The sequence below is a fragment of the Typha latifolia genome, chromosome 4, assembly GCF_019914945.1.
Source record: "Typha latifolia isolate L0001 chromosome 4, TyphaL0001v2, whole genome shotgun sequence".
Lineage (NCBI taxonomy): Eukaryota > Viridiplantae > Streptophyta > Magnoliopsida > Poales > Typhaceae > Typha > Typha latifolia.
Window position 1 is genome coordinate 14,683,870 of NC_133089.1, and position 26,111 is coordinate 14,709,980.

General features: G+C 38.1%; 7 protein-coding genes across 10 annotated transcripts; 5 read left to right on the forward strand and 2 right to left on the reverse strand.

Annotated features, from left to right (window-relative positions):
• Positions 1 to 1,953: 1,953 nt before the first annotated feature.
• On the forward strand, positions 1,954 to 7,130 carry LOC140787284 (AT-hook motif nuclear-localized protein 10-like). Of its 4 annotated transcripts, none has more exons than XM_073136131.1 (6): positions 1,954 to 2,196; positions 2,817 to 3,369; positions 4,117 to 4,169; positions 5,612 to 5,743; positions 6,161 to 6,322; positions 6,598 to 7,130. In XM_073136131.1, the coding sequence occupies exons 2-6, from the start codon at positions 2,880 to 2,882 to the stop codon at positions 6,835 to 6,837; spliced, it is 1,077 nt and encodes a 358-aa protein (XP_072992232.1). In that variant the 5' UTR covers positions 1,954 to 2,196; positions 2,817 to 2,879; the 3' UTR covers positions 6,838 to 7,130. The 4 variants fall into 4 exon arrangements, with proteins under 4 accessions (XP_072992232.1, XP_072992233.1, XP_072992235.1 ...); XM_073136132.1 differs by having other exon boundaries at positions 1,987 to 2,109; XM_073136134.1 differs by having other exon boundaries at positions 2,020 to 2,127.
• A 99-nt stretch (positions 7,131 to 7,229) lies between these two features.
• LOC140787287 (geranylgeranyl transferase type-2 subunit beta 1-like) lies at positions 7,230 to 10,109 on the reverse strand. The gene is given in 10 exon segments (XM_073136137.1): positions 7,230 to 7,572; positions 7,721 to 7,796; positions 7,922 to 8,020; positions 8,101 to 8,234; positions 8,558 to 8,645; positions 8,647 to 8,722; positions 8,823 to 8,874; positions 9,509 to 9,625; positions 9,727 to 9,880; positions 9,934 to 10,109. Coding segments are annotated over 10 exon segments (942 nt in total). The 5' UTR covers positions 9,988 to 10,109; the 3' UTR covers positions 7,230 to 7,480.
• A 131-nt stretch (positions 10,110 to 10,240) lies between these two features.
• LOC140787285 (protein THYLAKOID ASSEMBLY 8-like, chloroplastic) lies at positions 10,241 to 12,382 on the forward strand. The gene is made up of 2 exons (XM_073136135.1): positions 10,241 to 10,665; positions 11,484 to 12,382. Exons 1-2 carry the CDS (start codon positions 10,336 to 10,338, stop codon positions 11,871 to 11,873), a joined length of 720 nt encoding a protein of 239 aa, XP_072992236.1. The 5' UTR covers positions 10,241 to 10,335; the 3' UTR covers positions 11,874 to 12,382.
• A 56-nt stretch (positions 12,383 to 12,438) lies between these two features.
• Positions 12,439 to 14,763, reverse strand: LOC140787283 (pentatricopeptide repeat-containing protein At2g03880, mitochondrial). Its single transcript, XM_073136129.1, has one exon. The coding sequence runs from the start codon at positions 14,761 to 14,763 to the stop codon at positions 12,826 to 12,828; it is 1,938 nt and encodes a 645-aa protein (XP_072992230.1). The 3' UTR covers positions 12,439 to 12,825.
• Positions 14,764 to 14,823: 60 nt separating this feature from the next.
• LOC140787286 (uncharacterized) lies at positions 14,824 to 16,421 on the forward strand. Its single transcript, XM_073136136.1, has 2 exons — positions 14,824 to 15,361; positions 16,028 to 16,421. The coding sequence occupies exons 1-2, from the start codon at positions 15,182 to 15,184 to the stop codon at positions 16,199 to 16,201; spliced, it is 354 nt and encodes a 117-aa protein (XP_072992237.1). The 5' UTR covers positions 14,824 to 15,181; the 3' UTR covers positions 16,202 to 16,421.
• Positions 16,422 to 17,960: 1,539 nt separating this feature from the next.
• LOC140787260 (exopolygalacturonase-like) lies at positions 17,961 to 19,091 on the forward strand. Its single transcript, XM_073136082.1, has 3 exons — positions 17,961 to 18,251; positions 18,332 to 18,560; positions 18,645 to 19,091. Exons 1-3 carry the CDS (start codon positions 18,034 to 18,036, stop codon positions 18,867 to 18,869), a joined length of 672 nt encoding a protein of 223 aa, XP_072992183.1. The 5' UTR covers positions 17,961 to 18,033; the 3' UTR covers positions 18,870 to 19,091.
• Positions 19,092 to 19,681: 590 nt separating this feature from the next.
• On the forward strand, positions 19,682 to 24,890 carry LOC140785873 (damage-control phosphatase At2g17340-like). The gene is made up of 12 exons (XM_073133954.1): positions 19,682 to 20,049; positions 20,776 to 20,841; positions 21,839 to 21,905; positions 22,018 to 22,086; positions 22,191 to 22,331; positions 22,595 to 22,723; positions 23,348 to 23,434; positions 23,532 to 23,606; positions 23,689 to 23,766; positions 23,877 to 23,954; positions 24,079 to 24,141; positions 24,465 to 24,890. Exons 1-12 carry the CDS (start codon positions 19,880 to 19,882, stop codon positions 24,546 to 24,548), a joined length of 1,107 nt encoding a protein of 368 aa, XP_072990055.1. The 5' UTR covers positions 19,682 to 19,879; the 3' UTR covers positions 24,549 to 24,890.
• The last annotated feature ends 1,221 nt before the right edge of the window (positions 24,891 to 26,111 follow it).

The following is a 26,111-nucleotide window of genomic DNA, read 5'->3' on the forward strand; positions in this document are numbered from 1 at the left end:
AATACTGAACACAACGTAGTAATTATTGTGAACCCATCAGAAAGAAGCACCTTCCATCAATGCAGTACTAATCTTTTTCTTCTTCTTTTTTCATACGAAGTTGTTTCAAAGCTGTTGACAGCTACACAGTGTGTGTGTGATCGGTGGTAGGCTTGGGAAATGATATGGCCTTGGGAACATTCTGTTGATCAATTCCAATATAAGGTCTCCAAGGTCTGCGTTTCCTTCTTAGATGAGCGACTCATAGGTTTTCAATTATTTTTTTATATAAATCATGGACATATAGACTAGTAACATATAGATAAAGGTCTTAATTATTTATGATATATAAATTAGATAATTGAGTCAATCATCTCAAATGGACGGCACAATATTTAAATTCCTTGCATAGAGTGCCCTAGTAAAAAACTCATTAAATAGCAAAATCAAAGTGCATGGGAAATTTAATTCATGATCTCAGGCTAGTAAAATTAAACTATTGAGCTTCAGTGGTGAGCTAGAAAAGCATATGTACTATAAAAATATTTGCATAGCCAATTGGCTCCCTATACAGTAAAACTCCATCCTAATATCTATTTATATATTTGTAATAAGAAATTAATAGGTGAGTCAAAATCCTTTAGTATTACAAATAGTTTCTTTTTAATTAGAAAGAAACAGGAGGTTAAGTTTGAGAAGAAAAAGAAAAAGAAAAAAAAAAGATTACAGCAATAGCTAAAGAAAAGTTGGTTGTCTATTATTACTATGGTAAACAGAAAGTAAAATGAAATGAGACTGTCGAATGGTATGTCTTTTTCCCTACCATCATGCTCTAAACTTTTCTTTTCAAACCAAGCCATCTAATTTGTTTGATATACCCAACATTTAGAGAGAGAGAGAGAGAGAGAGAGAGAGGTGACACTGCTCACAACCTTCTATTTTCCCAGAAAAAGATGGATCCAGAGGTCAATGCAAATTTGACTTCTCCCCTACTCGTCTCCAATAATTGATGTTTTTTTAGAACACCTTATTGAAGACTTGGTTGGAGTTTTGGCTTATCCATCAACTCTCAGGCTTTCACGAGGCTTCCGCACCTAAGGATATTCTTGGAGAAGTGAGGTGCTAATCTGTAAAATTACTTAAATTTTATACTTATCTCTTCAAATAGATTTAATAAATAAGCACGATTTATTTACAGGATAAGTTTTGTTCCACAACCACAAGTCAGACTTGACTACGTATTAAATAAGAGCAATTTACATTGCATCCATCTAAAATAAGATTAAGTAGGGGCCATCATTAGTGATGCATTTATTACTATTTCTTGTTCCCACTCTAATTGTCCAATTAACTAATTTTTCATCATATAATCTACAAAAGTGCTAGGAAAGAAAAATTAAGAGTCTAGCCAAATTTCTTTATGAGTTCTAGCGTTTATGAATACAAAAAAATTTTTATGAAAGAAATTAAAATGTATTGCACTAAGAGTGTTTACTTTATGAGTTCTCTATCAATTAAAAAAAACATTTATATCTAAAAAATATTAAAATTCAAAATGGTATATATTGAAGAGAAAACTTGTACTCCATCTCTTATGCCTATCCACCAATATGAGATGTTTGTAAGAGTAGATAATTAATTTCAGGAGTACAATTGATAGGTCCCATGCTCAAATTGTTCTAAATTAAAGAGTTATTAAATGTGTTAAGTACTTCATTATAATTAGCTTCGAACAGTGGTCAAAGGCTTAGCTTTTGGCATTAACCGACAAGCTACAGTGAGTAGTGGCAGGATTAATGCTAATATCGTTACAAGTGCTCGAAAAAAACGAATTATAAACTTTACGTGATTTGCTAACCATTTATTAATTCTAACGACTTGCTTAATCATGAATTAATGTACGGAGGAAAATTACGAAAAAGGCCAAAAGGAGGGGTGGGGATGTAATAAACTTTTTGATAGGGCCTTAAAGTTGAAAGGTAATGAAATAATTCCCAATCTCACAATGTATTTTGTCGGAAAGCAATTTCCGGTTGCTTTACCTGCCTCTTTTCTTTGTCCAATTTTTTTTTTTTTTAAAAAGTCTCTTCCTGTCGGGAAAATTGGGAAAAGGGGGAAAATCTTTAGGAGGTGAGAGAAATATTAGAGGTGGGATTTCCCCCAATTTCTCTTGTGACTGTTCAGAGGCTTTTTGGAGCTCTCCGTCAGAGGATTAAGGTCTTTTGTTTTTGTTTTTTCTTAACAAAGCTGTGTTATTCTTTTTCTTTTTTCTATTCTTTTACCTTGATTTTCCCTGTTTCTTGGAATTTTCTTCCGAAATTTCGTTGATTTGGTGAATTTTGGGGTAAAATTCGAAGAAAAGGAGGAATTTTTTTTGGGATGACCCGCGTTGCGGATCGTAATTTCTCCATTTTATTTGCTCAATTTTGATTGAAGTGAACTGTTTTTTTTTTTTACTGATTGGGGCATTATTATTTTTTTTCTTCTGGGTTTTACGATTTCCGGCCCGTGCTCTCTTTTCTTGATGTTTTGTTTTTTTGGTTGTGCTCGTTTGCCGTAGCTACTTCTGCTGCTGTTGTAATACGTGAAAAGGAATGGATTTAGGGTTTATGGTTTTCCCAGTTTTTGCTCACTAGTAGTGTTATTGTGCTTGTTTCAGTTATATTATAGGTAAAGTTCGAATCTTTGTTTGAATTTCCTGACGATCGAGCTAGTGTTTTTAAGATCAGAGTAGTATCTGAAGTGGCTAGTAGAAAAAAGTTCCAAAATTTAGCTTTTTAGAAGCTGGGAAACATTAAAAGAGTGTTCTTACTGGAGTTTTCGTGGGAATTCTTTAGGTTCGGAACCTCTCGAGGTTGGAATTTCCTGGTGATGGTGTGTAGATTTTGCTCTCGTGCTTCATGGAAGTGAGATCCGAGCAAGAAATCATGTCGGGTAGGGAATCCTTTCTGCAGAAAAATCCTGTCCAAACGCAGCCGTCGATCCAGAGCATGCGATTGGCCTATCCCCCTACCACGGACGGCGGTGCGGGCTACAATCCAATGACCACGAGCTCTCCACCTGCTCCTGCTTACCAAAGTGGAGCGGTGCCAACCAGCGGCGGCAATGGCAACTCTCCGACAATCCCAGCTCATGGGCTCAACATTAACATGGGAGGAGAACCAGTTAAAAGGAAGCGAGGGCGGCCGAGGAAGTATGGGCCTGATGGTACCATGGCCCTATCGCTGAAGCCCGTGAAAACTGCCACTTCCACTTTACCTGGAGGTGGAGGGTTCTCTCCTTCCTCAGCTGGGGAGGCAAACCTGGCATTGTCAGCGTACCCTGATGGCATGAAGAAAGCAAGGGGCCGGCCGCCCGGTTCCGGCAAGAAGCAGCAGATGGCTGCTCTCGGTAATTGTTCTCTTCCTGTTCCTGGCTGTTGTTTGTTCTAAGTATTTTGTTCGCTCAGCATGTTTTGGTAGATTTGAAAGGCAGGCAACGAATAGTTGGGGAATTACCCTTTTACCCTCAAGTTCTTATAGCTGGTGGATATAGCATTTCCAAAAAATATTGTTTAGATGATTAATGCATTAATTCTTTTAGAAGTTCACATTTTATTTGGTAATCATGACAAACATGAAATTATTTTATATATGTTGAGAATAAAACATTGCTATGTTTATCCACTCAATTTGGTAACTTTCATGTGCTTTTTTCTTGCAATGTTCTCAACTATAGCTGTTGGATTTACTAACTCTTAATATATATATATATATATGAAGAGTGAAAATTTTGGGCTGCTAATAACCCTAAATCTCTACTTAGCAGAGTTGAACTCCCAACTTCCAGTTGGAACCGGGTGTCTCAACAATGGGACATAGTCAAAGAGACAATAAAAGCATCTATAATTTATACTTAAAATTCAATCTTGTAAATTTTTGTACTAGATAGGCATATTTTCTTCTTATATAGATTACAAATATCTCGAATAATGGTTTTCAGATGTTACCAAATATGAATATCTGCCGTCTATGCCCTTTAATTTTCTTAGTGTTGGTTTAACTAGATTTTTTGGATTACTTTATGCCATTAATCACTGAACTTTTAACATATTAGAAATTTCCAGAATTAATGCTTATGTGGAAAGCTGCTTCGCAGGATCAGCAGGGATTGGATTTACACCACATGTTATTGCTGTCAAGGCAGGAGAGGTATCCAATCATTTTTATTTTACATGCTTTTTCACTATAAATTTGTTTCACTTGGATCTTTTCATTTTAATGATATTCAAATCTCAGAGTTGACACACTGCTAAAGGTTATCTTTTCACCATGTGTATTCATACTTCATACTGGGAGAGGTATCTCAATATAAGAAAAGAACTGCTTTCTCTTGGATAGGTAAAAAACATGGGGTGTAAGCTGTAATAACTGCATAATGTATGGTGCTAGATATAATTTTTCCTAAAGTTTATGATGAGTTGTGCAAATGTTAATTCTGCACTGACTGAATGTGAAAGCATTTAGGTTTGTGCTTTCATCTGGCTTTGACTTGAACAGTGTTGACATCATTGCAATTTGCAAAATCTTTTGACTTTTGTTCATTAATTTTATTTTTCAACCTCCATTTAACTAGATGATAATCTAAGAAAATTTTGTAATGGTGCCAAGTGATTACAAGCTCCATCTTTTCCTTGACTTGTCCTGGATTTAGTTGCAATAAGGAAACATCTTATGGATGAAAGTTAATAATAGTACATTTTGAAACATTGTAAGACAAGAATTGATTTGTGAGTGAACTATAGCTTTTAGTGTATCTTGCATGTAGCCAATGTACTTACTATGATGGTGCTTCTTTCTAACTACAGCGCTTGTACATGGAGGTCCTGGAAAGCCAAAATTGTCATTTTCATTTAAAGCCAATATTTTTTTTTGGCACCAAAAAAGGACAGGACATATAAACTCATGTATTATGTCTGCTTCTATTTTTCATCATGGCAGTTAATTAAGGGAGAAGCAAAAGCTCATCCAAAAGCTGCTGCAAAAGAAAAGTTTCAGAATTGAATATCTTATTAAATATTACTGCTTGGTTGACTTGAGTATACCAGTTTCAGTATGTATTTTTGAGATTTATATATCAATGGATTTGTCCCTATTATCCAAGAAAAATGTTTTATGTAAAGACTACTTGTCAAAGTTGATATCTGTTGAGAGTAAACATGTATTAACATGTCAGGTGTTATTGTCAGTTCCAGTGAAGGTAGTGAAAAATAGCCTATGCAATCATCTTGAATTATGTTAAAGAAATCTATATTTTGGTGTCTGTCTTCAACATCCATAGTTGCTGCTAAGATTTTGCAGAAGTATTACAATTAACGTTGGTTATTACCTGTGTGATTTCTGGTCTTGCATACTCTTCTCTTTTTAATACGTCCTGTGAAGAAAAAGAAATAATGATCTTCGCCGTGAGAAATGATTTAATTAATGTTGTTACTCTTTCTCAATTTTAACCATCTCCTCTGTCTATAGAGTAAATAATATTGTTACAAATTTTGTTGGCTGTGAAATCCTTGTATCTGATCTTCAGAATCTCTCTCGCGAAAAAGTACCCAAAAATTGATATGTTAATAAATGTGCAAACTGTGGCTTTTCAGGATGTATCATCAAAGATTATGTCATTTTCTCAGCACGGACCACGTGCAGTTTGTATTCTTTCAGCAAATGGTGCTATATCAAATGTGACACTTCGTCAAGCAGCAACTTCTGGTGGAACAGTAACATATGAGGTTTGTTCTTTTAATTGACAGCAACAAATTTAATAGTATTCTCTTCCAGATACCGCTGTCATGCTTGTAAATAAGTTATCTGTTTCCAATCTGTTTCTTTTTCTGTTTAATTGATGAAGCACTTAACATTAGCCTATCTCGTGTCAGGAAATTTATTCTGTCATCAAAGTCTTGACTAGTTGGGTCAGAAGACAGATTGATTTCCTGTCTGATGGTCCTAGCAGGGATGGCTAAGGGTTTGTGGGTTCTTTTTTCTTTCTTTCTTTCCTTCTATGTGGGGGCCGGGGAGAGCTTTCATTTTATTCAATGTACAGGGCATCCGAAACCTAAAACAGAAATGAAATGAAAGCTAGAAGTTGACCTTTTTCATAATTTCATTTATTATGTTCTATTGATTCATCCATGTTTCATTTGTAGGGTCGGTTTGAGATCTTATCTCTATCTGGCTCATTCCTGCTGTCAGAAAGTGGTGGTCAACGTAGTCGAACAGGTGGATTGAGTGTTTCGCTAGCTGGTCCCGATGGACGTGTCTTAGGTGGTGGAGTAGCAGGATTATTGACGGCGGCATCACCAGTCCAGGTCAACTTTTCTCTTCCTTAAAGCAAGAAACTCCTCTAAGCTAATTTACTGAATTAGTTCAATTATTCATTCTCTGTGAGGTATAAATCTATTTCTGTGATAAGTCACAAAATTGCATGGTTCATCTGTTAAAGATTTTGTAAGCATAGAGTAACAAACATGGTCTGGCTATGTGGAAAGAAGCATTTGCTTTCACCATCCATAAGTTGTCATTTTGCCTTCACCAGTCGGTAATCATTATAATTGACTAGCAACAAAATGATCAATTCTTACAGGTGGTTGTTGGAAGCTTTATAGCTGATGCAAAGAAAGAGCCAAAGCATCTGAATACTTCAGATCCAGTATCTGCCCCTAGTAAGCTTGGCCCCAGTGAGCAAACGGGAGTTGGCAGCCCAGCGTCGCGAGGCACACTAAGTGAATCCTCTGGGGGGACTGGAAGCCCGCTAAATCAAAGCACTGGTGCATGCAATAATAATAATAACCAACAGGGCTTGTCTAGTATATCCTGGAAATAACTTGTGCCGACTCTCCTTGTAGTTTTAGGCATTATAAACTCTTTGCTTCCCTTATGTAAACTTAGCTGTTGTTGAACTGGGACAACTAGTTGTTGGTGCATTAGCCTTATCCCACCAGTCCTTATATCTGTATAATGTGTTTAAGTCTAGGGAGAAACTTGTAGGTTCTCTGATGTTCTTAGTTGAGTGTTGTTTATCAGTATAAAAAATGTAATGTTTTATGCAACAAATACATTGTTGCCATTTGTAAGTGTCTTAATCTTGATATTAGTGGATCACTTCTTATTTGAACATATATAATCTGTCATAAGCAAAGGAACATTCTTATTGGACCTTCATTACATTCCGCTTCAAGATCCACCTATTGCAGAAATCCACATTGGTAAGCAGAGTTTAAATGTCATAACAATTCCAAAAGTACTGGAAAAATAGTTATTGAAAGAATCTCTTAAACAAAAACAAACAAACAAAAAGATTTTATGGTTCACATATGTTTACCCAAGATGCTATAGATTTCTCTTATACAGGTTGCTGCTAGTGCTCAATCCTGATTACAACTTTGCTGAGCCATATACGTATGTTCTGCAGGCAAGTCTCACTTGGAGAAAGGTTGAATGGCAGTGGTGTATAAACAGGCTCATCGCTACGCAAAAAATATTCGATTAACAACATCAACTGGTAAGGCATAGGCAGGATCAATTGACTTCAATCCTGGGTATTCCATCAGTGAAAGTCCTGTTTGACAAGTAAAAGAGATACAACAGAGAATCCTTGTGTTAAGGTACAAGAAACACTGAAAAAAATATTAGTCTTTATACATAAACATAACCAGTAGATAGTCAATAAAAACAAACAAGAACAGAATCAAGAAGATAATCCTGACCTGCCAATCCAAAGAAGGTATGATAAACATCCACTGCATTATCTGGCCCATCTGAAATTCCTCCATTTTCTCTGTCCTGCATTGTTATGACAATGCCATGCACCAAACATGCAGGATAATTGGATGCTTCAGTTGCAGTTGCAAAATGTAATCCTTAGATGCTGAAATAGGAATGAGAACAGTAAAGGACTAAAGATTAACCTGACAGTTTAAGATGAAAGAAGCAAGTTTCTCCTTGTCAATCCAGTGCACCCTACCAATCATTATCAAGCTGCATAGCACCCACCAAGAGTAGCAAACCTATAGTATTTATGTGGCATGCTTAGTTAATAGGGAGGAAGAGAAGCATAAAAATCTAAGTGAGGGTTCAAGAGCCCCACGTCAGCAAGCTTCTCAGGCCGGCCATTTAGCCCACCATCTTTACATTGGCGTTCACAGAGCCACCAACCAAGGAGGTCTCTATCAACATGATGCAGAGAACCAGTAATTGCAAGAGCACCAACACAGCAGAAGACTGCAATAGAGATATTATATCATGTGAAGATGCAAGTAAGCATGATAATGAAACAATCCATGAAAATCCAGTAGATATTTTGATACACTAACCAGCCGAACAAAGCTTAAAAGGTGAAAAAGACTAGAAGAGAACGAAAAAAAAGGGTAAGAGAAAGAAAATTTTGATACTATCATGCTTACCTGTTATTTTTATGCCCACAATATTATGAATAATGATAAATTGATAATGAACCAGATAGTTATATATGCTAGTATCAGTATGCATCTTTAAGTAATGCTACTGCATCATGTAGATTTATTCATTAAAAAGGTCATACATACTCTGCCCAGCATGAGACTCCCCACCAGGTGTAGAGCCAAATCCACCATCCAAATTTTTGCAGCTAACAATGTACTCCACAGCTTTTCCCAACATTTATCTTATCCAGTCGGTGCAAAATTGCAAGACAGCATATTGCAATATATGAGAACCTGCAGGCAAAAACTCTCTTATTAAGAGCTTCTGAATAAACTGTGGAGTGAAAACAATACAGAAAACCGGAAAATTCTAATGAGCAAAGGGATGTATACCTAGTGTCAATTTCACCCCCACATATCACCAGAAAAAGATCCATCTTCATTCTGCAGCCCAGAAACATCTGAACTGTTTTAAGCAAAACAAGAAGAGAGTTTGATCTTTATGGACCAATTACAGAGCAGTTTAATATATATGTGACTTCTGATAGCAAACTCATCGATAAACTGCTCAAGCTAAAAGAAAACCATGTGAAGTTCCAATCATCTATTATGTGCTTGAATCCTGCTGAAAAGAAAGATTATGTTCAGGATGATGGCGCTCCACCATGATCAATAGGCAGCAAGCCTGATCCAAGTGGAGACAGAATATAAAAGATACACATTCATAGAAACAAAGTGGAGAAAAAATGGACAATTTATTTTAATGAGAAGTGGAGAGAATAGATATAATTTGCATTACGTAATATGAAAGTTAAGTGGAGAGACAATTTATATCAAATCATATATGGAAGCCAACTACCTTGCAGCTTCCGTATGTGATATACAGAAGATATATTCACTTCCAGACTACCATAAAATCGCACAAAATATCTAAAAACACGAGAAAGAATTCAGACAGTATAATGTGCACTAACTACTACAAAGTGAGAAAAATGAATGGAAGAATCAAAATCAAACAACTCAAAGATCAAAACTTTATCAGAGATCAATGCATAAATCTGATCCAATATCTTATATGTCTACTGAGAAGGATACAATCCGAGACCTTCTCAATATCCAGCACATCTAGGCGGTCCAAAAGAGCTAAAATCTGCACCGCGCTTAGTGTGTAGAGAAGGTGAGGATCATGCCCAACATTCCCACCAAATCCACCTACAACCACGCATCATCAATTCTCCATCAGAAAAGCTAGAATAAATCATGTCAGTATATGCGAAAAATCAATTTTTTCGAGATGGGTAGTTGGATTTTACCGCATTCCTGATGCTGGCAACTCATCACCCACGACACGACCTCATCGGAATTGACGGCTCCAATCCTGTGGAGCAAATCGAGAGTGCTCAAACCCCAGTAAGCGCCGTTCATACGCAGATGATCCATTACCAGTGATTCCAAATCATCCTTTCTCTGGTGGATTCCAGAAAAATTTTATGGAGAGAGAGAGAGAGAGATAAAAAGACCTTTTCAACAGTAAGGATGTACTTCGCATGCTTCTCGGCTTCTAATCCTCCCATCTCCCCTAAAAATTGATCCAAAAATGTAACAAAGAAACCCGACGACGAGCAATCTAGTTCGTTTCCCCTCTTCTACCTCGGAGGAGAGGCGATTTTTCGTGAAGCAGAAAGTTGAGACTTCAGAGGAGGCAGAGATTTCTCACCGGGCATCGGATCAACTAACGGGTCGAATCCGGATTAAATTGATCCGCAAACAAGCGGTAGGCTGGACACGATTTTCGATGCACAACCATTTCCGGTTTCCCTTCCTAGAAGGCTGAAGTCGGCGAAATTCGCTGTTACCGTCGCCGAGTTCAAGCTACCCAAAACTCTCCTCTTCCCCACTATCGAGTCGAACTGGAAGGAACCATGCTATCCTCCCTCCTCCGTTTCCCGCCTCTCTCCTACACTAACCGCCGCGGCGAAATCTCGAGACCTCTTCCTACTTCAGAGAAGGGCAAGATGTTCATCACCATCACCATGAGGGATCGGAGCAAGAACCGGAAGCCCATTCAAAGAGGGAGGTACCTCAGCATCGAGGCGATCCAGGCCGTCCAATCCCTCAAGCGTGCCCAGGTCGACGGACGAGAGTCGTTAGATCGCGTGTTCGAATCCAAGCTGCGGCGGCTGATCAAGACCGACATGGTCGCCGTTCTCAAGGAGCTCCTGAACCAGGAAGAGGGCCTCTTGGCTTTCCAGGTCCCCATCCTAATCTCTTTAAAGTTAATTCTTTTTTTCGTCAAAGTTCATATCTTTTCTTCCATGGGTGAAGGAATCATCTTCCTAGTTTAGGGTTTTGTAAGAGGATTTATCTTTCAGTAGTAATTGAGCTTTGTTTGCTTGACATACCTATCTGTTTGATATTATAGTGTTAGAAACAAATTTAAAGCCATAAAGCTCTGAGAACTTGCTAAGTGAAGAATATTGAGTTATATATCTGAATGGCTTTGATACTTATATTATGTTATTATGTATAATGTATAATGTGTATGCAAATCTTACCTTTAGAAACTGAGAAAATCAAAACTTGTGATGTTTGATAAATAGTAATTGATTGAGCATCTCATGAGAAGTAGTCCAAGATAAAAATTTTGATGTTAGTACAGAATTATTAAATGCAAAATTAACTAATAATCTCACTAAAGGACACCCTGCAAAAAGGTCTAGCAATATGGCTATAGTTGGATGGCAACAACCAGTCTTCTTGTGTTCTATTGATTTCCATTTATAACAGTCCATTATTTTCTTTCAAAGTATTTACAATTAGTCTGAATATTTTGTTAATTATTAATGATGACTTTCTAGCTACGAACTCACGTTTCTGGTTATTCTTATTAGGTATGAGTTATATTGGCAAAGCTTTTAAGAACGTCGCTATTGTCATATATTTCTTGTGCTATTTTTTTTCTATTATCAAAGTAGAATTACTAATGATGTGATGTAAAACAAAAAATGTCTTGTATAAAGGCCAGCAAAATGTGAACTGAGATGATTGTGGACATTCTCATTTCTGATAGGTCTTTGAAGAGATTCGGAAGGAGTATTGGTATAAGCCTCAATTGTTGTTGTATGTTGATATGATTAGCGTCCTGGCAAGTAGTGGTTTGCATGAAAAGGTTGAAAAGGTCTGTTCATTTCTGAAGGTGGAGTATCTGGAGCCTGACACTGAAGGTTTCAATTTGCTTCTAAAGAAACTGTTGGAATTTGGGTTCACACAATTGTCCATGGACTGTTTCCGTTTAATGAAGCTGTGGGAGAGTGAACCAGATGAGTCAACATACAGTATACTGATTAATGGACTGGACTCCAAAGGAGAAAAGGATCTTTCGTTTTCTGTAAGACTGGAAGCAGAGAATTATTTTGGTGGGCCTATAGATTTTCTTGAGGAGAAGGAAGAGTTAGTTTAGACTGGTGCGTCTAAGCATTGTAATAGGGTCATGGAAATATGGTATTGTGCTTGTTTTCGGATCCTAGTGAATGCAACCGGGAAACCAGAGGACAAAGAAATGCTTTACTCTTGGCTGTTGCTGTATAATATGAGTAACAAGAAAAGTCATGTTTGACCCTGTTAGTTTCTTGCTTCTCTACCCTGTCATTGGTTGCACCTGCAAGGCAGAAGTCAAAACATGATTTTCTACTGCATTTTGCGGATCAGAATGCTGTCGAGAAGAAAATTGTGTATTACTTCTATGATTTCAACCACGGTAGATGTTTTGGAGTATCAAGTATCAAGACTCTGTTTGAGCCATTATTTGTGTATTTCAAGTCTGGACAAGGAGGAACTGTGTTTTTCAGTTACCTTCTTACATGTCTGACTTGTGCCCCTGCCTCACCTTGTAACTCCAAATACCTGGATTCAATTAGAAGTTTATAATAGTGCATATCACCATATTGTAGTGGTTTGACAAATTGAAAATGCAATGCGTTCCAAAGTACTAGTAAAGATGTTGCATTTTCAAAACACTGCACAGCTTTTGTATCTACTGAAGTTTCACAGACAAAAAAAAGTTGTATTCATACCAAAAATTCAACAACAACAACAACATAAATCAGAAATAAATTAATGTTATAAGATCCAACAGTTTATTTGGCGTCTGCTAATCGACTACAGTTTGAATCAAAATGCATCCCCTGTTCCAATCAGCAGAGTGGAAGGGTTCATTTCAAAATGGATATGGAATAGCTAAGCTTCTGCGATTCTAAGACCACTTACGATTGAATTAACTCCAAGTACCTTTCTGCAGTAGGGAATGCTGCCTCCTAACTGTCTGCCACAAGCTCCAGGCACTTTGCTTGGAACATGTGTTCTTAGCATTTAAGAGTTACTTCTTCTGCCTTCGAATCATTCTTGATGTTTTATTACCAGTAATCTCCACATGAACAAACTCCTCCCTCGAAATGGTGGAAGCGCACTGGGTCCCTTATTATGATGATCTTCTCTTCGGTCTTGGAAACAAGTTTTGCGAAGCTGTGGCAATCACCGCAGATCCTTAGGTTCTTCATAATCCTGATGGGTTTTCCTTTTGTTGAGTTCACCATCCCAAATGCAATTGCAAGCTTCTCGCTGTGATACCTTAGTAATTCTTCCTTCTGCTCTCTTCCTAGATCATGCAAAACAAACTCTGTGTCTGGTATGTATCCCTTATTGGATATCCTTCCGATTAACCTATTCAGCTCTCTAACTATGAAATCTGACTGTGGGTGTGATAAGTCTCCTGCAGTGAAGACATGGACCTTCTTCCCTAATTCAATCCAACTGCGACCTGGCTCTTTCTTCATCCCTCTGTCTCTCATGGCTTTCCTCACATGTTCAACACCATTCCATTGATGAGAATTCGCATAAATGTTTGACAGAAGAATGTAAGCTCCTTCATCTTCAGGTTCTAACTTAAGAATCTCCTTGGCAGCATATGCTGCTAGATTCACATCTCTATGCACTCTACAAGCTCCCAGAAGAGTTCTCCAAATAACTGAATCTGGTTTAAATTTCATGCTATGAATAAAATCCACAGATTCCTGGAGCTTCCCTGCCCTCCCAAGGAGATCAACCATGCAACCACAGTGCTCTCTTCCCGGTTCGATACCAAAGAGCCTCTCCATTGACCTAAAGTAGAACCAACCGTCTTCAACAAGACCTGCATGGCTACATGCGAAAAGGACACCCACGATGGTGATATAATTTGGTTTAGCGCCAACCAATTTCATTGAATCAAAGAGTCTCAATGCTTCCTTGCTTCTCCCATTCTGGGCCAATCCTGAAATCATGGTGCTCCATGAGATCACATCCCTCTCCGACATCCTTTGAAACACTGCATCCGCGTCCTCCAAGCTCCCACATTTGCAGTACATATCAAGAAGAGCATTGTTCAGTATCAAATCCCTCTCATACTTGAGGACATGGACATGGACCTGCCTCCCCATCTCCAACAGCACCATTCCAGTGCAGGCCCTGAGGACACTAGTCAAAGTCCCCTGATTCGCCAAGAAACCAGCCTTCTTCATCTGGGTAAAGAGCTCCAAAGCTTTGTAGCCATCTCCACTCTGTGCGAAGCCACCGATGATCGAATTCCAAACCACCAAATCTCTCGTGACCATCTCACCGAAAACCCGATACCCATACTCCAAATCTCCAAACTTTGAGTAGATATCAATAAGTGAGCTCCTCACAAACACATCTGATTCCAACCCAAACTTAATTATACAAGAATGGATAGACCAAAGCGTCCTCAGCATGTTGCATGCTCTCAGCACAGCCGAGAAGGTGTACATATTGGGATTAACCCCATCCCTCTGCATTTCAACCAAATGCCTCAAAGCTTCCTCCTTTTCTTCAAGATTGGCAAGCGCCGCAATCATGGTCGTCCAGGAAACGACATTTCTCCTGGGCATTTGATCAAACAATTTACGGGCATCGTCAAGGAGGCCAAATTTGACGTACATACCCATGAGAGAGTTGGAAAGGAACAATTCTAGGTGGCCCCCACGAGACGAGAGGTGGTGATGGACGAGACGGCCGTGGTCGACTGCGCCGTGTTGAAGGCAGAGCTTGATGAGGTGAGAGTAAGAGACGGGGTCGGCGATGAGGCCGTGAGAGTCGAGGATGGCCATAGTGGCCATGGCGTCGGGGAGAGGGCCATGGAAGCAGAGGCGTGAGAAGGATTCGAGCAAGGGGTGGTTATGGTTTGGAGTTGGGTTCTCCAGAACTGGAGAAGTTGGGGAGAGGGAGGAATAGTGGTGGAAGAGAGGACGAAGAAGACAAAGATGCTTGAGTGCGATGGCTTTGGAAAGAGACTTCATACAGAGGGAAATGAGATGATTTGGAGGCGGGAGAAGTAGCCGTTGGGATTCTCATATGACATTGGATAACACTCCTCTCTCTCTCTCTCTCTCTCTCTCTACGTATATATATTCTTGTCTTGAGACATTAACTTTTATTATCTTGCTTTATATTTGCTTTGCCTCCCGATCCAAGTAAGCATCATTAATCCTTTGCTTTGCTCCACTGGCTCACCTCTCAACTCCCCCAAAGCTCGAAACCCTAGCGGCCGGAAACAATGGCCGACGTCGCCGGAGGAATCCGCCAGAACACTCTCGAATCCTGAAATCTTTGTTGTGGATCACAAAGGTCTCCTCTTGGTGGAATCGGCGTCCGGTTGGGTGGGGAGAGGGGAAGGAGGAGAATAGTAGGGGAATAAGAAGGCGGATAAGGGCGGATATGTCGCTGCGGATAAAGGCGGTGGTGGATAAGTTCGTGCGGGAGTTGAAGGAGGCGCTCGACGCGGATATCCAGGATAGGATCATGAAGGAGAGGGAGATGCAGAGCTACATCGCCGAGCGCGAGAGAGAGGTCGCCGAGCGCGAGGCCGCGTGGAAAGCCGAGCTCTCCCGGCGCGAGGTAAATGGAGAGGAGAAAGAAATTTCTTTCAATTTTTTTTTTCTTTTAGTTTGATTTCATGTTACTTTATTCAATCTATATGTGAAGGAAATTATTTACAAGTTTCAAATTGAAATTAGATAAAAGATCGGTTCTTTGATGGTTGAGGTAAAAAGATAGGGAGTTTGTCAGTAGGACGCCAGAATTGGACACAATTCGTAACTGCTGCTTATCTATTCTTCCATTGCTTATATTGATAAAGATTTTAGCAGTAATTGATTGTTTTGAGACGTATTTTAGTCTATTTTACACTAGAATTCATGATCCTAAAATCTCATAAGTAAGTCAAGGTATCAGTTTACAGAAGCACTGATTTGGAACAATTCCCTCTCTGTTACTTTAAGCAAATTCTGAAGTTAAACAGAGTGAGAACTTCCATAGCTCTCATTATAGCGCAAAGTAACGCCAAATAAGCAAGCCCTTGAACATGTAATTTAGCCGATATATAGTTGATTTAATTCGCTGGATGATCTGTTTTCTTGTCCCCTACATTGAAAAACTTGTAATAATTTGGATAGAACAGCTGAAGCTAGATATATTGCTTATCTGGCAGCTCTTTTATGAGTTAAGATGGTTTTCTGCAGGGGATTCATAAATGAAAACTATTCCAACTATTTCTTTTTGTAGGCAGAGATTGCCAGGCAAGAAGCAAGGCTGAAGATGGAGAGGGAAAACTTAGAGAAGGAGAAGAGTGTTCTCATGGGTACAGCTTCTAATCAGGACAGCCAGGATGGAGCTCTCGAGATCACCGTCGGCGGTGAGAAGTACCGGTGCCTCCGGTTCTCCAAGGCGAAAAAATGACATCCTGGACAGACAAGTGAAGAAACTTGGTTCCTATTATCAGAACAGTTTTAAGTAGAGATACAATAGTTTGAAATCTGTTAGTTTATATATCAAACATATCGATTCCTTTAAACTTGTTCCAAATGATATTATACCAAATCTCACTGTTTGTATTACTAGAGTTATTGCAGCTTTGATTGTTTGGGAATATAGAAAGTAATGAGTTATTGCAGTTTCACTCTCTAGTGTTGTCTTGTGATTTTGGCTGTCATAAAGGAACGGGCAAACAAAATAAGCTTGCCAAATGCTGGAGTTATGCGTTCTATCCAAACTTGGTTTTCAATTTCCTCTCTCTTCTCAATTACTACAATGTAAATGAACTCCTTTTTGAAATTCCCGTTTTTTGTGCTGCATTTCTTACGTGATTTGACTAAATTTAGCAGTGTTGACTTCTGTTTGAGTCAAAGTCAAATCAAAATTCCAATGGTAACTTCTTCTTCCACCCTCTTCTCTCTCTCCCCTGAACGTGTGGTTATGTCCTAAAAGAGGGAGACAAGACCGCTCCAAACAAGCGGTTGGAAATTCCAACAGGTGGTGGGAGTGGGAGTGGGAGGTGAGGAAGTTACGAGTTATAATAAGGATTTAACATAAACTCCATTTATGCCCCCATCCCAGCCTCCCTAATCGAAACTATAACCTTGCTATTTATCAAGGAAAGAATCAAAGAGAAGAAAGAAAGTTGTCACCCATAACAAACCAAAAGAATGAAACTTTTGCTCTTAATCTCCTTAACACTATTATGCTGCTTTGTTACTAATGCCCATGGCAGGAGGCATGGCAGCTCTTCTACCTCTTTCAACGTGCTCAACTATGGTGCCAGAGCCAATGGCTTCACTGATGATAGCAAGGTCTTTCATATTTCACCTCCTAATCCCTCATGTCCTACCTTTACGAGCTATATGAGCTCAGAGGTCGATCTTGCTTGTGTGTTGAATAAATGAATTCTGAGTTCATGGCTTTGCAGGCATTCTTGAATGCATGGAAGGCGGCATGCGCGGCGAGCGGCATCGTCAGGCTTCACATACCGAGAGGGACTTATTTCGTCGGCCAGGTCAGGTTCGCCGGTCCTTGCCGGAATGTTCGATCGTTGACGGTTCATATGAAGGTAATGCCATTCAAATTTTGAAGGAAAGTTTGGAAAAAAAAATCTTTCAAAGTTCCAGTTATGAGTAGGTGCACTGTTAACTATGGTATGCAACATGCAGGGATACTTGAAGGCCTCAACGGATTTGAGCAAGTATGTGAGGGATCACTGGTTCGAATTTGCATATGTTGATAGGCTGACTTTGACTGGAGGAGGGACCTTTGATGGCCAAGGAGCTGCTTCATGGCCTTTCAACAAGTGCCCCAAAAATAAGAACTGCAAAGTTCTTCCCACTGTGAGCCTCCTCACCTTAAATTTACCTTTCAAATTTGGCATTAAGTCAATCTGAAGGTACATTTGCCTCATAATTGCCTCCTAGTTGATCCTCTCTCTTTTAGGGCTACTTACAAGCATAACTTAGCAAAATATAGTGCAAAAATATCATTAATAGCTTAGTAAGTTCTATTTTCTTGCTTCAGATTATTAGTTCATCAATTGTCTTTGTTCTTCATAGTATACTTCTATAGGAAAATATTTGCATACTTGTAAACCTTTTAAGATCTCTTAGTCATTATATGTACTTTACATCATGAATCATTTCTCTTAAGAATCTTCTTCTGCGTCCTTCTTTCAGTCGATTAAATTTGTCTCGACGACTAATACTGTGGTGAAAGGTATAACATCCCTGAATAGCAAGTTCTTCCACATGGCCATGGTAGGCTGCAACAATGTCAGGGCTAGCAATATCAGGATAACTGCACCATCTAATAGCCCGAACACTGACGGCATCCACATCGATAGTAGCTCCGGTGTCACTATATATAGCTCGACGATCGGTACAGGCGACGATTGCATCTCCATTGGGCAAGGAAATTCACAAGTACTGATAAGTGGCATCAAGTGTGGACCTGGACATGGAATCAGGTGATAACTCTCATGTTCTATATATGCCATCATTAGATTTGGTACAGAAGTTGATCTTGATTTCTATATTTCTGCTCCAGTGTTGGAAGCTTAGGAAGATACCCAGGAGAAGGAGATGTTCGAGGGCTCGTCGTGAGGAACTGCATCCTTTCAGGCACTACAAATGGCCTAAGGATCAAGACATGGCAGAATTCTCCAGCTCGCAGCGCGGCCAGGAACATGAGCTTCGCTAACATAATAATGAAGAGCGTCGCAAATCCTATTATCATCGACCAGATGTATTGTCCTTATATTTCTTGTTCTTCAAAGGTACGCAAACTCTCCTAAATCCATGAAATCTAGATGGTTGTTAGCATCTACAAGTAAAAATTGAAGGTGTTCGATGAAATGCAGGTGCCATCCCGTGTCATGATCAGCGACATCTTCTTCAGGAACATAAGAGGGACATCAACAACTCCGGTGGCTGTGATACTCAGATGCAGCAGAGGGATGCCATGCCAGAATGTAAACCTGCATGACGTCCGTCTGAGGCACATCGGACATCAACCTGCGACCGCATTTTGCTCGAACGTGAACGCGAGATACAGCGGAATGCAGATCCCCCCGCCATGCAAGTAATTGAGTAATGTGAGATTGATGTGCTCAGATGAACTCATGGAGGCCATTCTTCCATGCAAACATAGCATGTTAAAGGATACAGTAGGAGCAAAGAGGTAGGAAAGTCAAAGTGAGTTCATTTTGGATTGCAGAAAGTGATGGCTAACATCTGAGTCGCCCTCTGTTTCACTGCAGTGAATTGTGGGCTGTAATGTGATCTGCATGATTGTTTTGTTACATAAACCGAAGAGTAAATCATTATATGTTTTTTTGTTAAACGAAGCAAGCAGTAATATGTTCTATGTGGCCATTTCAGTTTACGGTTCTGTTTAACTGAATAATACGGGAATTGTTCGTGAATTTATATGATTAAACTTGTCTTGAAACTAATTTCAAACCTAAGATTGTTGATCATGCCAATGATTGAGACGATTTTAGATTAAACATTAAATCAAGCTCGCATCAATCTTGAGACTGGTTACTGAAACAAAAAAATTATTTTATTACATTTAAAATTAAAAAAATATAAAAAAATACTTTTAATTTGACTTTGAAATTTAGTTTCTCTTCTAATTTTACCTTAAATTTAAAACACATACATTATTTAAGAACATTTAGATTATTTTACATCCATATGGTAATCCATGGAACTGAATGATAAATATCGGTATGGCAGAGAGTGTGAAAGATAATAGAGTCAAAATATAGGGTCTTTCTTGTAAATGGTGTAAGTTGTTAAGTTAATGTTCTTTATTAGCTAACCTACTCTAGCAGGCCGGATCTAGACTTCTAGTACAATAGAAGGCCCATTAATCTTTTAAGAACTTGGCCCATTTATTTTCTCTCCTCTCTCTCTCCTTTCGCGGTTTTGGTTGCAAGTGCAAGTTAGAAGAACTCTATCGCCATCTCCCATTTCGCCATCCTCCGATTCCATTTCCTATCTCTTCGAGAGACCGAGACGAAACCCTAACGCTGACCTTGAGAAAGATCGAAGCGGAAGGAGGGAGGGTGAGAGAAAGAGAGATAGAAGAATGGAGAGCGCGTCTCCTTCGGTGCCATTTCCGCTCCTCCAGACCCCGATCGAGTCCAACTACAGGGCCTGCACGATCCCCTATAGATTCCCCTCCGACAACCCCAGAAAGGCGACGCCGGTCGAGATTCAGTGGATCGATCTTTTTCTTAACTCCGTGCCTTCGTTTAGGTCAGTACATTCTCGATCGATTTGAGGGGATGCAATTTTTGTTCCGGAAATTATTGTTACCTGCACTTCTTGATTGAGATTCGTATGAAAAGATAAATTTTAGGGATTTATGTGAAGGTTCCGTCTTGAATCCCTTCTCCCGAGAAGCATATCGTAATCACATGTAGTTGGTTAGAGAAAGTCTCAGTTCTAAAGGTAATTTTAGTTGCCTATGCTTTTTTTCAACTTATCTTTTCTTGAACAATACTATCTTTATGTACTGTCTTTCAAATTGATAGTTAGGATTAAGGTTAAGTGGAGCTACGGGGATCTGTCTAGGGTCTATAATAAATTATATCTGAAGTGGAACCCATTCATTAGATTAAACTAAGTGAAACCAAATGGACATCCGGTGTGTTTGGTATGCCCCTCACTAGGGTTTGGAGAGTGTCCTTTCAGTGAGAAAGTTGCAAGACCAAGGGTGATAAAGTAAGAAGTTCTGTTTCCTTTCTCTAATAGTTTTACATGTATGTTATTTTTGCTTTACATTTGCTCATATCACCCTTTCAGTTAAGTGTTGCATTCCTTTGACTTTAGAAGTACACTATTCTATTCGTTTAGCAATTTCGTCATTGGTTCCCTGTTGGGATGGATCTCCTCATTTATGCTGCTCTCTAAGCCTTCCACCTTATTGTAATACCTTTGTGTGAGATATATGAAATGCATGTCTAATTGTCTTTGATGCAGGCAACGAGCAGAGAATGATCCTACAGTTGTTGATGCCCCTATTAAAGCTGAAAAGTTTGCTCAGAGGTACTACACTTCTATTTTGTGCAAGTTTGAAGCATGGTTTATTGCCATTCTTACCTTTTCTTGTTAGGAAAGTATGTACTAGTAGGACTTCTTAGCTGAGCTTTTGGAAAAGACTGATGAGTGATTCTTGAAAAGAAAGGGCCTGTAATAATTGTCTCTTTAATTTTCAAATGTGTGAATCTTCCACCCTTATTCTCTTTGCGGAATATTAATCTTTAGTAGGATATGTAACACAATCTTAGTAGTTATTATTAGTATATTTTAGCTATTTTACTCTATTATGGAATTGCATAAATTTCTTCAACTGTGGTGTGACAGTCGTATGATGAGATCTGATTTTTTTTTGTTGCAACTGTACTTTTTTTAAAAAAACCAAATTTACAAATAAGAAGTAGGTCTTACTTTCTGTGTCGGGTAAGAACTTATCTTCTAGGCTAATCCCATCATTTCTATGTAAATGGGGACCTCCCTGCTCATTGACCAGCAAACATTTGGGTAATAGAATTTATGGTTTAATATGATGAAATCTTAGATTGTCAAGTTCTCAGTGATGGGCAAATTAAATGTTGTGGTACATATATGAAACCAAAAGTTTCTCATGTTGATTATTTACTGGTCCACTTAGGTGAATCACTTACTTTTATTTCATACATGTGATGATTTTATGAGTCAGCTTCGGTCTGATTTTATAGTAAACAGATCATTGTGGATATTCACTTGTGATTGCTTGTTCTCTTTTGCAAGAAATAAATGTTTGTTATGATATATAAATATATAATGTTCTGTTGTGCTGTAAAGTTACTATGCCAAACTAATATTCTGTTTGTCCCCCATTTTTGGCATAGATTATAGTTTCTGCTTTGGGAATTTGTAGAAGCTGTGAAAATTTATCACATTACAAATGTACTCTGAGGTTGACAACTTGAGAATATTGAGCTTTAAGCATATGTTGCATATCTGATTTTGCACTGCCTCTTTATTCATGATATGGATGAAGGTACACAGCAATCCTTGAGGAGTTGAAGAAAAATCCTGAGAGTCATGGTGGGCCACCTGATTGCATTGTAAGTTACTAATTGTCCTAAATTTTTTATGAATATTGTTTGTTTATAAGTTAAATGGATCTTCTTGCAAAAGAGATATTTTTGCGGCCTAATTCTTCAAACGGTTTTTAAGCTACTTTGCAGGATCCGTGAACAAATTCTTAGAGAATTGGGTTTCATGGATATATTCAAGAAGGTTAAGGTAATTTTCTCTTGTCATTCTTTACAAAGAGGATCCAGTCTTACTCTTTGATTTTCTCTTTCCTCCTAGATGACTTTTTTAATCTCTTTATGTTCCTTAAACAGGATGAAGAAAATGCTAAAGCTATTTCACTATTTGAGAATGTAGTTCGGCTAAATGATGCTATTGAAGATGAGGGAAAACGCGTGGAGAACTTAATTAGGGGAATATTGGCAGGGAACATTTTTGATTTGGGATCTGCCCAGGTATATATCATTCAAGCAAGTACTAACAATGTTTCAAGTGCCCTCTTTCTTACTGACACACATAACCACATAGCTAGAAGCAAACACACTACAAGCTTTTTACCAAGAAAATGTGGTTGGGAAGGTTTCCTGCTCATAAAAGAAGAATTTTCCTGTGTGACGTCCTATCTGTAAAGTTATATATTTATATGATATTGATTGTGCAAATTATGATTTTATTGAATTAGCTTCTTATGAATATCTCTATGTTTTGGTTTTTGAAGCTTGCAGAAGTTTTTGCAAAGGATGGCATGTCTTTCTTGGCAAGTTGTCAAAATCTTGTACCTAGACCTTGGGTTATCGACAACTTGGATGCATTTATAACAAAATGGATCAAGAAATCTTGGAACAAGGTAAGTTTCTTTTGCCTAATATAGAGTTATCACTTTACTTCTTGTTTAATGATGAACCTGTAGGATTGCAAAATATACTGGAAGGGTGAATTTTATTCATACTAGTCGGTTCCCTACTAGTATAATAGTACTTTCTCCCACATTTGCGGTGTAATTATGTTGATATATATTTTATCTTCCTATAACCTTTTTGAGTTGTTTGGTTGCTGTTGAACTTCTAGAGTTTAACATAATTTCTTCTCTACGATCTCACTTGGCTGATGCCTGGTTCATTTTACCTTGATTTTCAACTTTTTAATATGTTGATGGAATTCAATCTCAAATAGTGCTGCATGAGGTTTTGCTATAGTACTGCTTTTGAGGCTCATTATCCTTTTTAATCGAAAATAAATCCGTTGTCACATCTTTTCCTGTTTCTGTCTTTATGTCTGGACATTGTTTATGCTTGAGTCTTTCTCGTCTATCTTAAATCTGAACTTTGTGTATGCACGTAACATTCAAATGAATATCCCCAGTTTCACCTTTTGCAACTCTATAAGCCCTTTCGCTAGTTAATGTGATTCTATCATGGTTGATCCATAAAAAGTTGGTACGACTTAAAGGTTCTCAAATTGCATTTGGCAGGCTGTTATTTTTGTCGATAATTCTGGTGCTGATGTAGTACTAGGAATATTGCCATTTGCAAGAGAGCTACTCCGCCACGGTACAGAGGTTTGTCTTATACCATCAATTATTGCCTTATCCATTTTAAGATGAAGTATATTGAGTTATTCTTAGCTTTACTTTTACTGTTTTTGGGTTGATGCAGGTGGTTCTAGCAGCTAACGACTTGCCTTCAATTAATGATGTCACCTACACTGAGTTAATCGAGATTATTACAAAGGTGATAAAGAGACTTGCATTTACTTTCTGCATCATTATATGGAAATAAATTTGATTCTGGTATTTTGTTGCCTTATTTTCAGCTGAAGGATGAAAATGGCCAACTTGGGGGTGTGGATGCATCTGGCCTTCTTGTTGTCAATTCTGGTAATGATCTGCCGGTAAGAATCTCTCTTCCCACTTTCTCATTCACCTGGTCACTATGAAATATTGTCCACATATAAGGAGGTATTCTACTCCCTCATTCATGCATAGATATGTTGTGCCTCAGGTCATTGATCTGACAAGTGTATCTCCAGAGCTTGCTTACATTGCAAGTGATGCAGATCTGGTAATACTGGAGGGAATGGTAAGAATTTGTTTAAAGGGTTGAAGTTTGAATTAGGAGAATCGTATTACCTGAAGTATCAGGTACCTATTCTGCTTATACTATTTTTTAATTTATAAAACGCTCTTTTATCTTTTGTGCACAGGGAAGAGCATTAGAGACGAATCTATATGCGCAATTGAAATGTGATTCAATCAAGATAGGAATGGTATTTGTTCTGTCAGCAATTTTTCTGTTGTGAAAACCCAAAAGTTTGTATTAGATGAGGGTGATTTTGCAATTTAATTGTATTTAGTTTTTCAATTTAACTTATAAAACTGAGTGCATATATTTCCTACAATTGATGCATATATTGTTATATTAAAATGCACACAATTTACATTTGCAATCCACATTAGAGTTTATAATTGTAAATTGAAAAATTAAATACAATTACATTATATAAGTCCCATCAGATGAAATATAAGGCTGAAATAAATCAAGTTGGCCTCACAACTTGCGTTGATTTTTCTCCCTTTGTTATTGGTGCAGGTGAAGCACCCTGAAGTTGCTCAGTTCTTGGGAGGGAGACTTTATGATTGCGTCTTCAAGTACAATGAGGTGTTGAACTACTGAGATCAATGAGGCATCCTTAATACCCTTGTTTTCTTTTATTTTTCTCATAAGCAATCATGAGAAACTATACCCTTACATCTCTTTTGATTAATGGAAAGAGAAATGACATGCACGACCTTTTGATTGGGTAAAGTAGGGCCAGAATTCTGAATTGTAATGGTCAGATCCATTTGCAAACGATGTTGAAAGTTATTCCTACAATTTGTTGGGGAGCTTCCAACAGTGGTTATATTCAATGTGTACGTTCGTAGATAATATGTGAATGCTTATAATTAGAGCTGAATTTTCACTGAGATTTGCTATCATACTTCAATAAATTTCTGGGCTATATGTTCTTTTAAATCTCATTTGCTCTTTGTTTTCTTGTTCATAATAGAAGTGCTTCTGCAGCAAAATTATCTTATTTATGTTCTGTTAAATGGGAGATGATTACTGGCAACAGTGAAATGCTCTGGCTAGTTTACTTCTTGCTAACTGGGAGAAATTTCTCTTTAACCTTTCGGGGTATCTCGTTCATCGTTGCGAACATCATTTAACAGTGTCCTCCATGCTAATCCTTATCCATCCGATTTCAGATCTATCTGGCATTTTTGTCTATTAGAGTAAGGAATAAATTGCACGATGATTGCTTTCTTTTTTAAAAAAATGGTCCATTTTTATAAAATTAACCACAAGTAGAGAGAATACTTTATTAGAGTTGGAGGTCGAAAATTATAGTAGATCACTAAGAAAACTCTCGTCCTAAATATACCCATATCCTAAGATTCTATCATATTTTACCACTTAATTAATTGTTTGATTAGCTTCTTTATAAATGAATAACTTTATAGTTTATATCATATTTTATCGCTTAATTAATTGTTTGATTAGCTTATCTACAAATGAATAAGTTTATAGTTTTGATATCTACCACAATCCATAAATTTAAAGATTCCTTTATCCGCCACATCTAGTCTTTGCAAGGATAGGAGATCAATTAGGCTGTCGGAGGATGATGTCTTTTCCTCCAATTTCATCATGGCCCAAAAACTCTTTTGCACCACCCCAGGGATGGGAACCACATCGAATAAGCAAATTGGGAGTATTGACTAGCATACATAACCTCACAAAATTTCAAAAGAGTGATAGCCCACCCTACAATTGAGTTCTTATCTATGAGGATATTAGTAGAACTGCAGAGTGAGTGTTTACTTTATCCAACTATTCTTATTCTATATACAAATCCGAAATCTCGATTCTGTGGATGATGGCGCATGAAGGGTCTTGCAAAACCATTGGCTGCCCTCCACTAAGCTACTAAAGTAGTCATTACTACTTAATTATGATAATTAACAATAAAGTGCTGAGACAGTGGATGGCAGATCACATGCTTTTTGGATGTTCCAACGACTATAATTCAACCGTTTTCCAAAAGCTCATAAACCTTATCACTAACTTTACTGATCTTAGCCTCCATATGATAAAATGCATGTTTGCCTCGTGAGATGTTGATATGTTAATATTGTCATGGTATGATGCTTGTCCAAATTGTAGCTGATGAGACAAATCTTTGCAGCTTTAGTA

What these genes read in the sequence shown, in the direction of transcription:
- LOC140787286 (XM_073136136.1), top strand. Translation starts at nt 15,182, where the DNA reads ATGTCGCTGCGGATAAAGGCGGTGGTGGATAAGTTCGTGCGGGAGTTG. An exon ending in CCGAGCTCTCCCGGCGCGAG is followed by an intron (nt 15,362 to 16,027) that starts GTAAATGGAGAG and finishes TTCTTTTTGTAG; the next exon opens with GCAGAGATTGCCAGGCAAGA.
- LOC140785873 (XM_073133954.1), top strand. Translation starts at nt 19,880, where the DNA reads ATGGAGAGCGCGTCTCCTTCGGTGCCATTTCCGCTCCTCCAGACCCCG. An exon ending in GTGGGCCACCTGATTGCATT is followed by an intron (nt 21,906 to 22,017) that starts GTAAGTTACTAA and finishes ACGGTTTTTAAG; the next exon opens with CTACTTTGCAGGATCCGTGA. An exon ending in TAATCGAGATTATTACAAAG is followed by an intron (nt 23,607 to 23,688) that starts GTGATAAAGAGA and finishes CCTTATTTTCAG; the next exon opens with CTGAAGGATGAAAATGGCCA.
- LOC140787284 (XM_073136131.1), top strand. Translation starts at nt 2,880, where the DNA reads ATGGAAGTGAGATCCGAGCAAGAAATCATGTCGGGTAGGGAATCCTTT. An exon ending in TTGCTGTCAAGGCAGGAGAG is followed by an intron (nt 4,170 to 5,611) that starts GTATCCAATCAT and finishes GTGGCTTTTCAG; the next exon opens with GATGTATCATCAAAGATTAT. An exon ending in GTGGAACAGTAACATATGAG is followed by an intron (nt 5,744 to 6,160) that starts GTTTGTTCTTTT and finishes TTTCATTTGTAG; the next exon opens with GGTCGGTTTGAGATCTTATC.
- LOC140787285 (XM_073136135.1), top strand. Translation starts at nt 10,336, where the DNA reads ATGCTATCCTCCCTCCTCCGTTTCCCGCCTCTCTCCTACACTAACCGC. An exon ending in AGGGCCTCTTGGCTTTCCAG is followed by an intron (nt 10,666 to 11,483) that starts GTCCCCATCCTA and finishes CATTTCTGATAG; the next exon opens with GTCTTTGAAGAGATTCGGAA.
- LOC140787283 (XM_073136129.1), bottom strand. Translation starts at nt 14,763, where the DNA reads ATGAAGTCTCTTTCCAAAGCCATCGCACTCAAGCATCTTTGTCTTCTT.
- LOC140787260 (XM_073136082.1), top strand. Translation starts at nt 18,034, where the DNA reads ATGGCCATGGTAGGCTGCAACAATGTCAGGGCTAGCAATATCAGGATA. An exon ending in GGACCTGGACATGGAATCAG is followed by an intron (nt 18,252 to 18,331) that starts GTGATAACTCTC and finishes TTTCTGCTCCAG; the next exon opens with TGTTGGAAGCTTAGGAAGAT. An exon ending in ATATTTCTTGTTCTTCAAAG is followed by an intron (nt 18,561 to 18,644) that starts GTACGCAAACTC and finishes GATGAAATGCAG; the next exon opens with GTGCCATCCCGTGTCATGAT.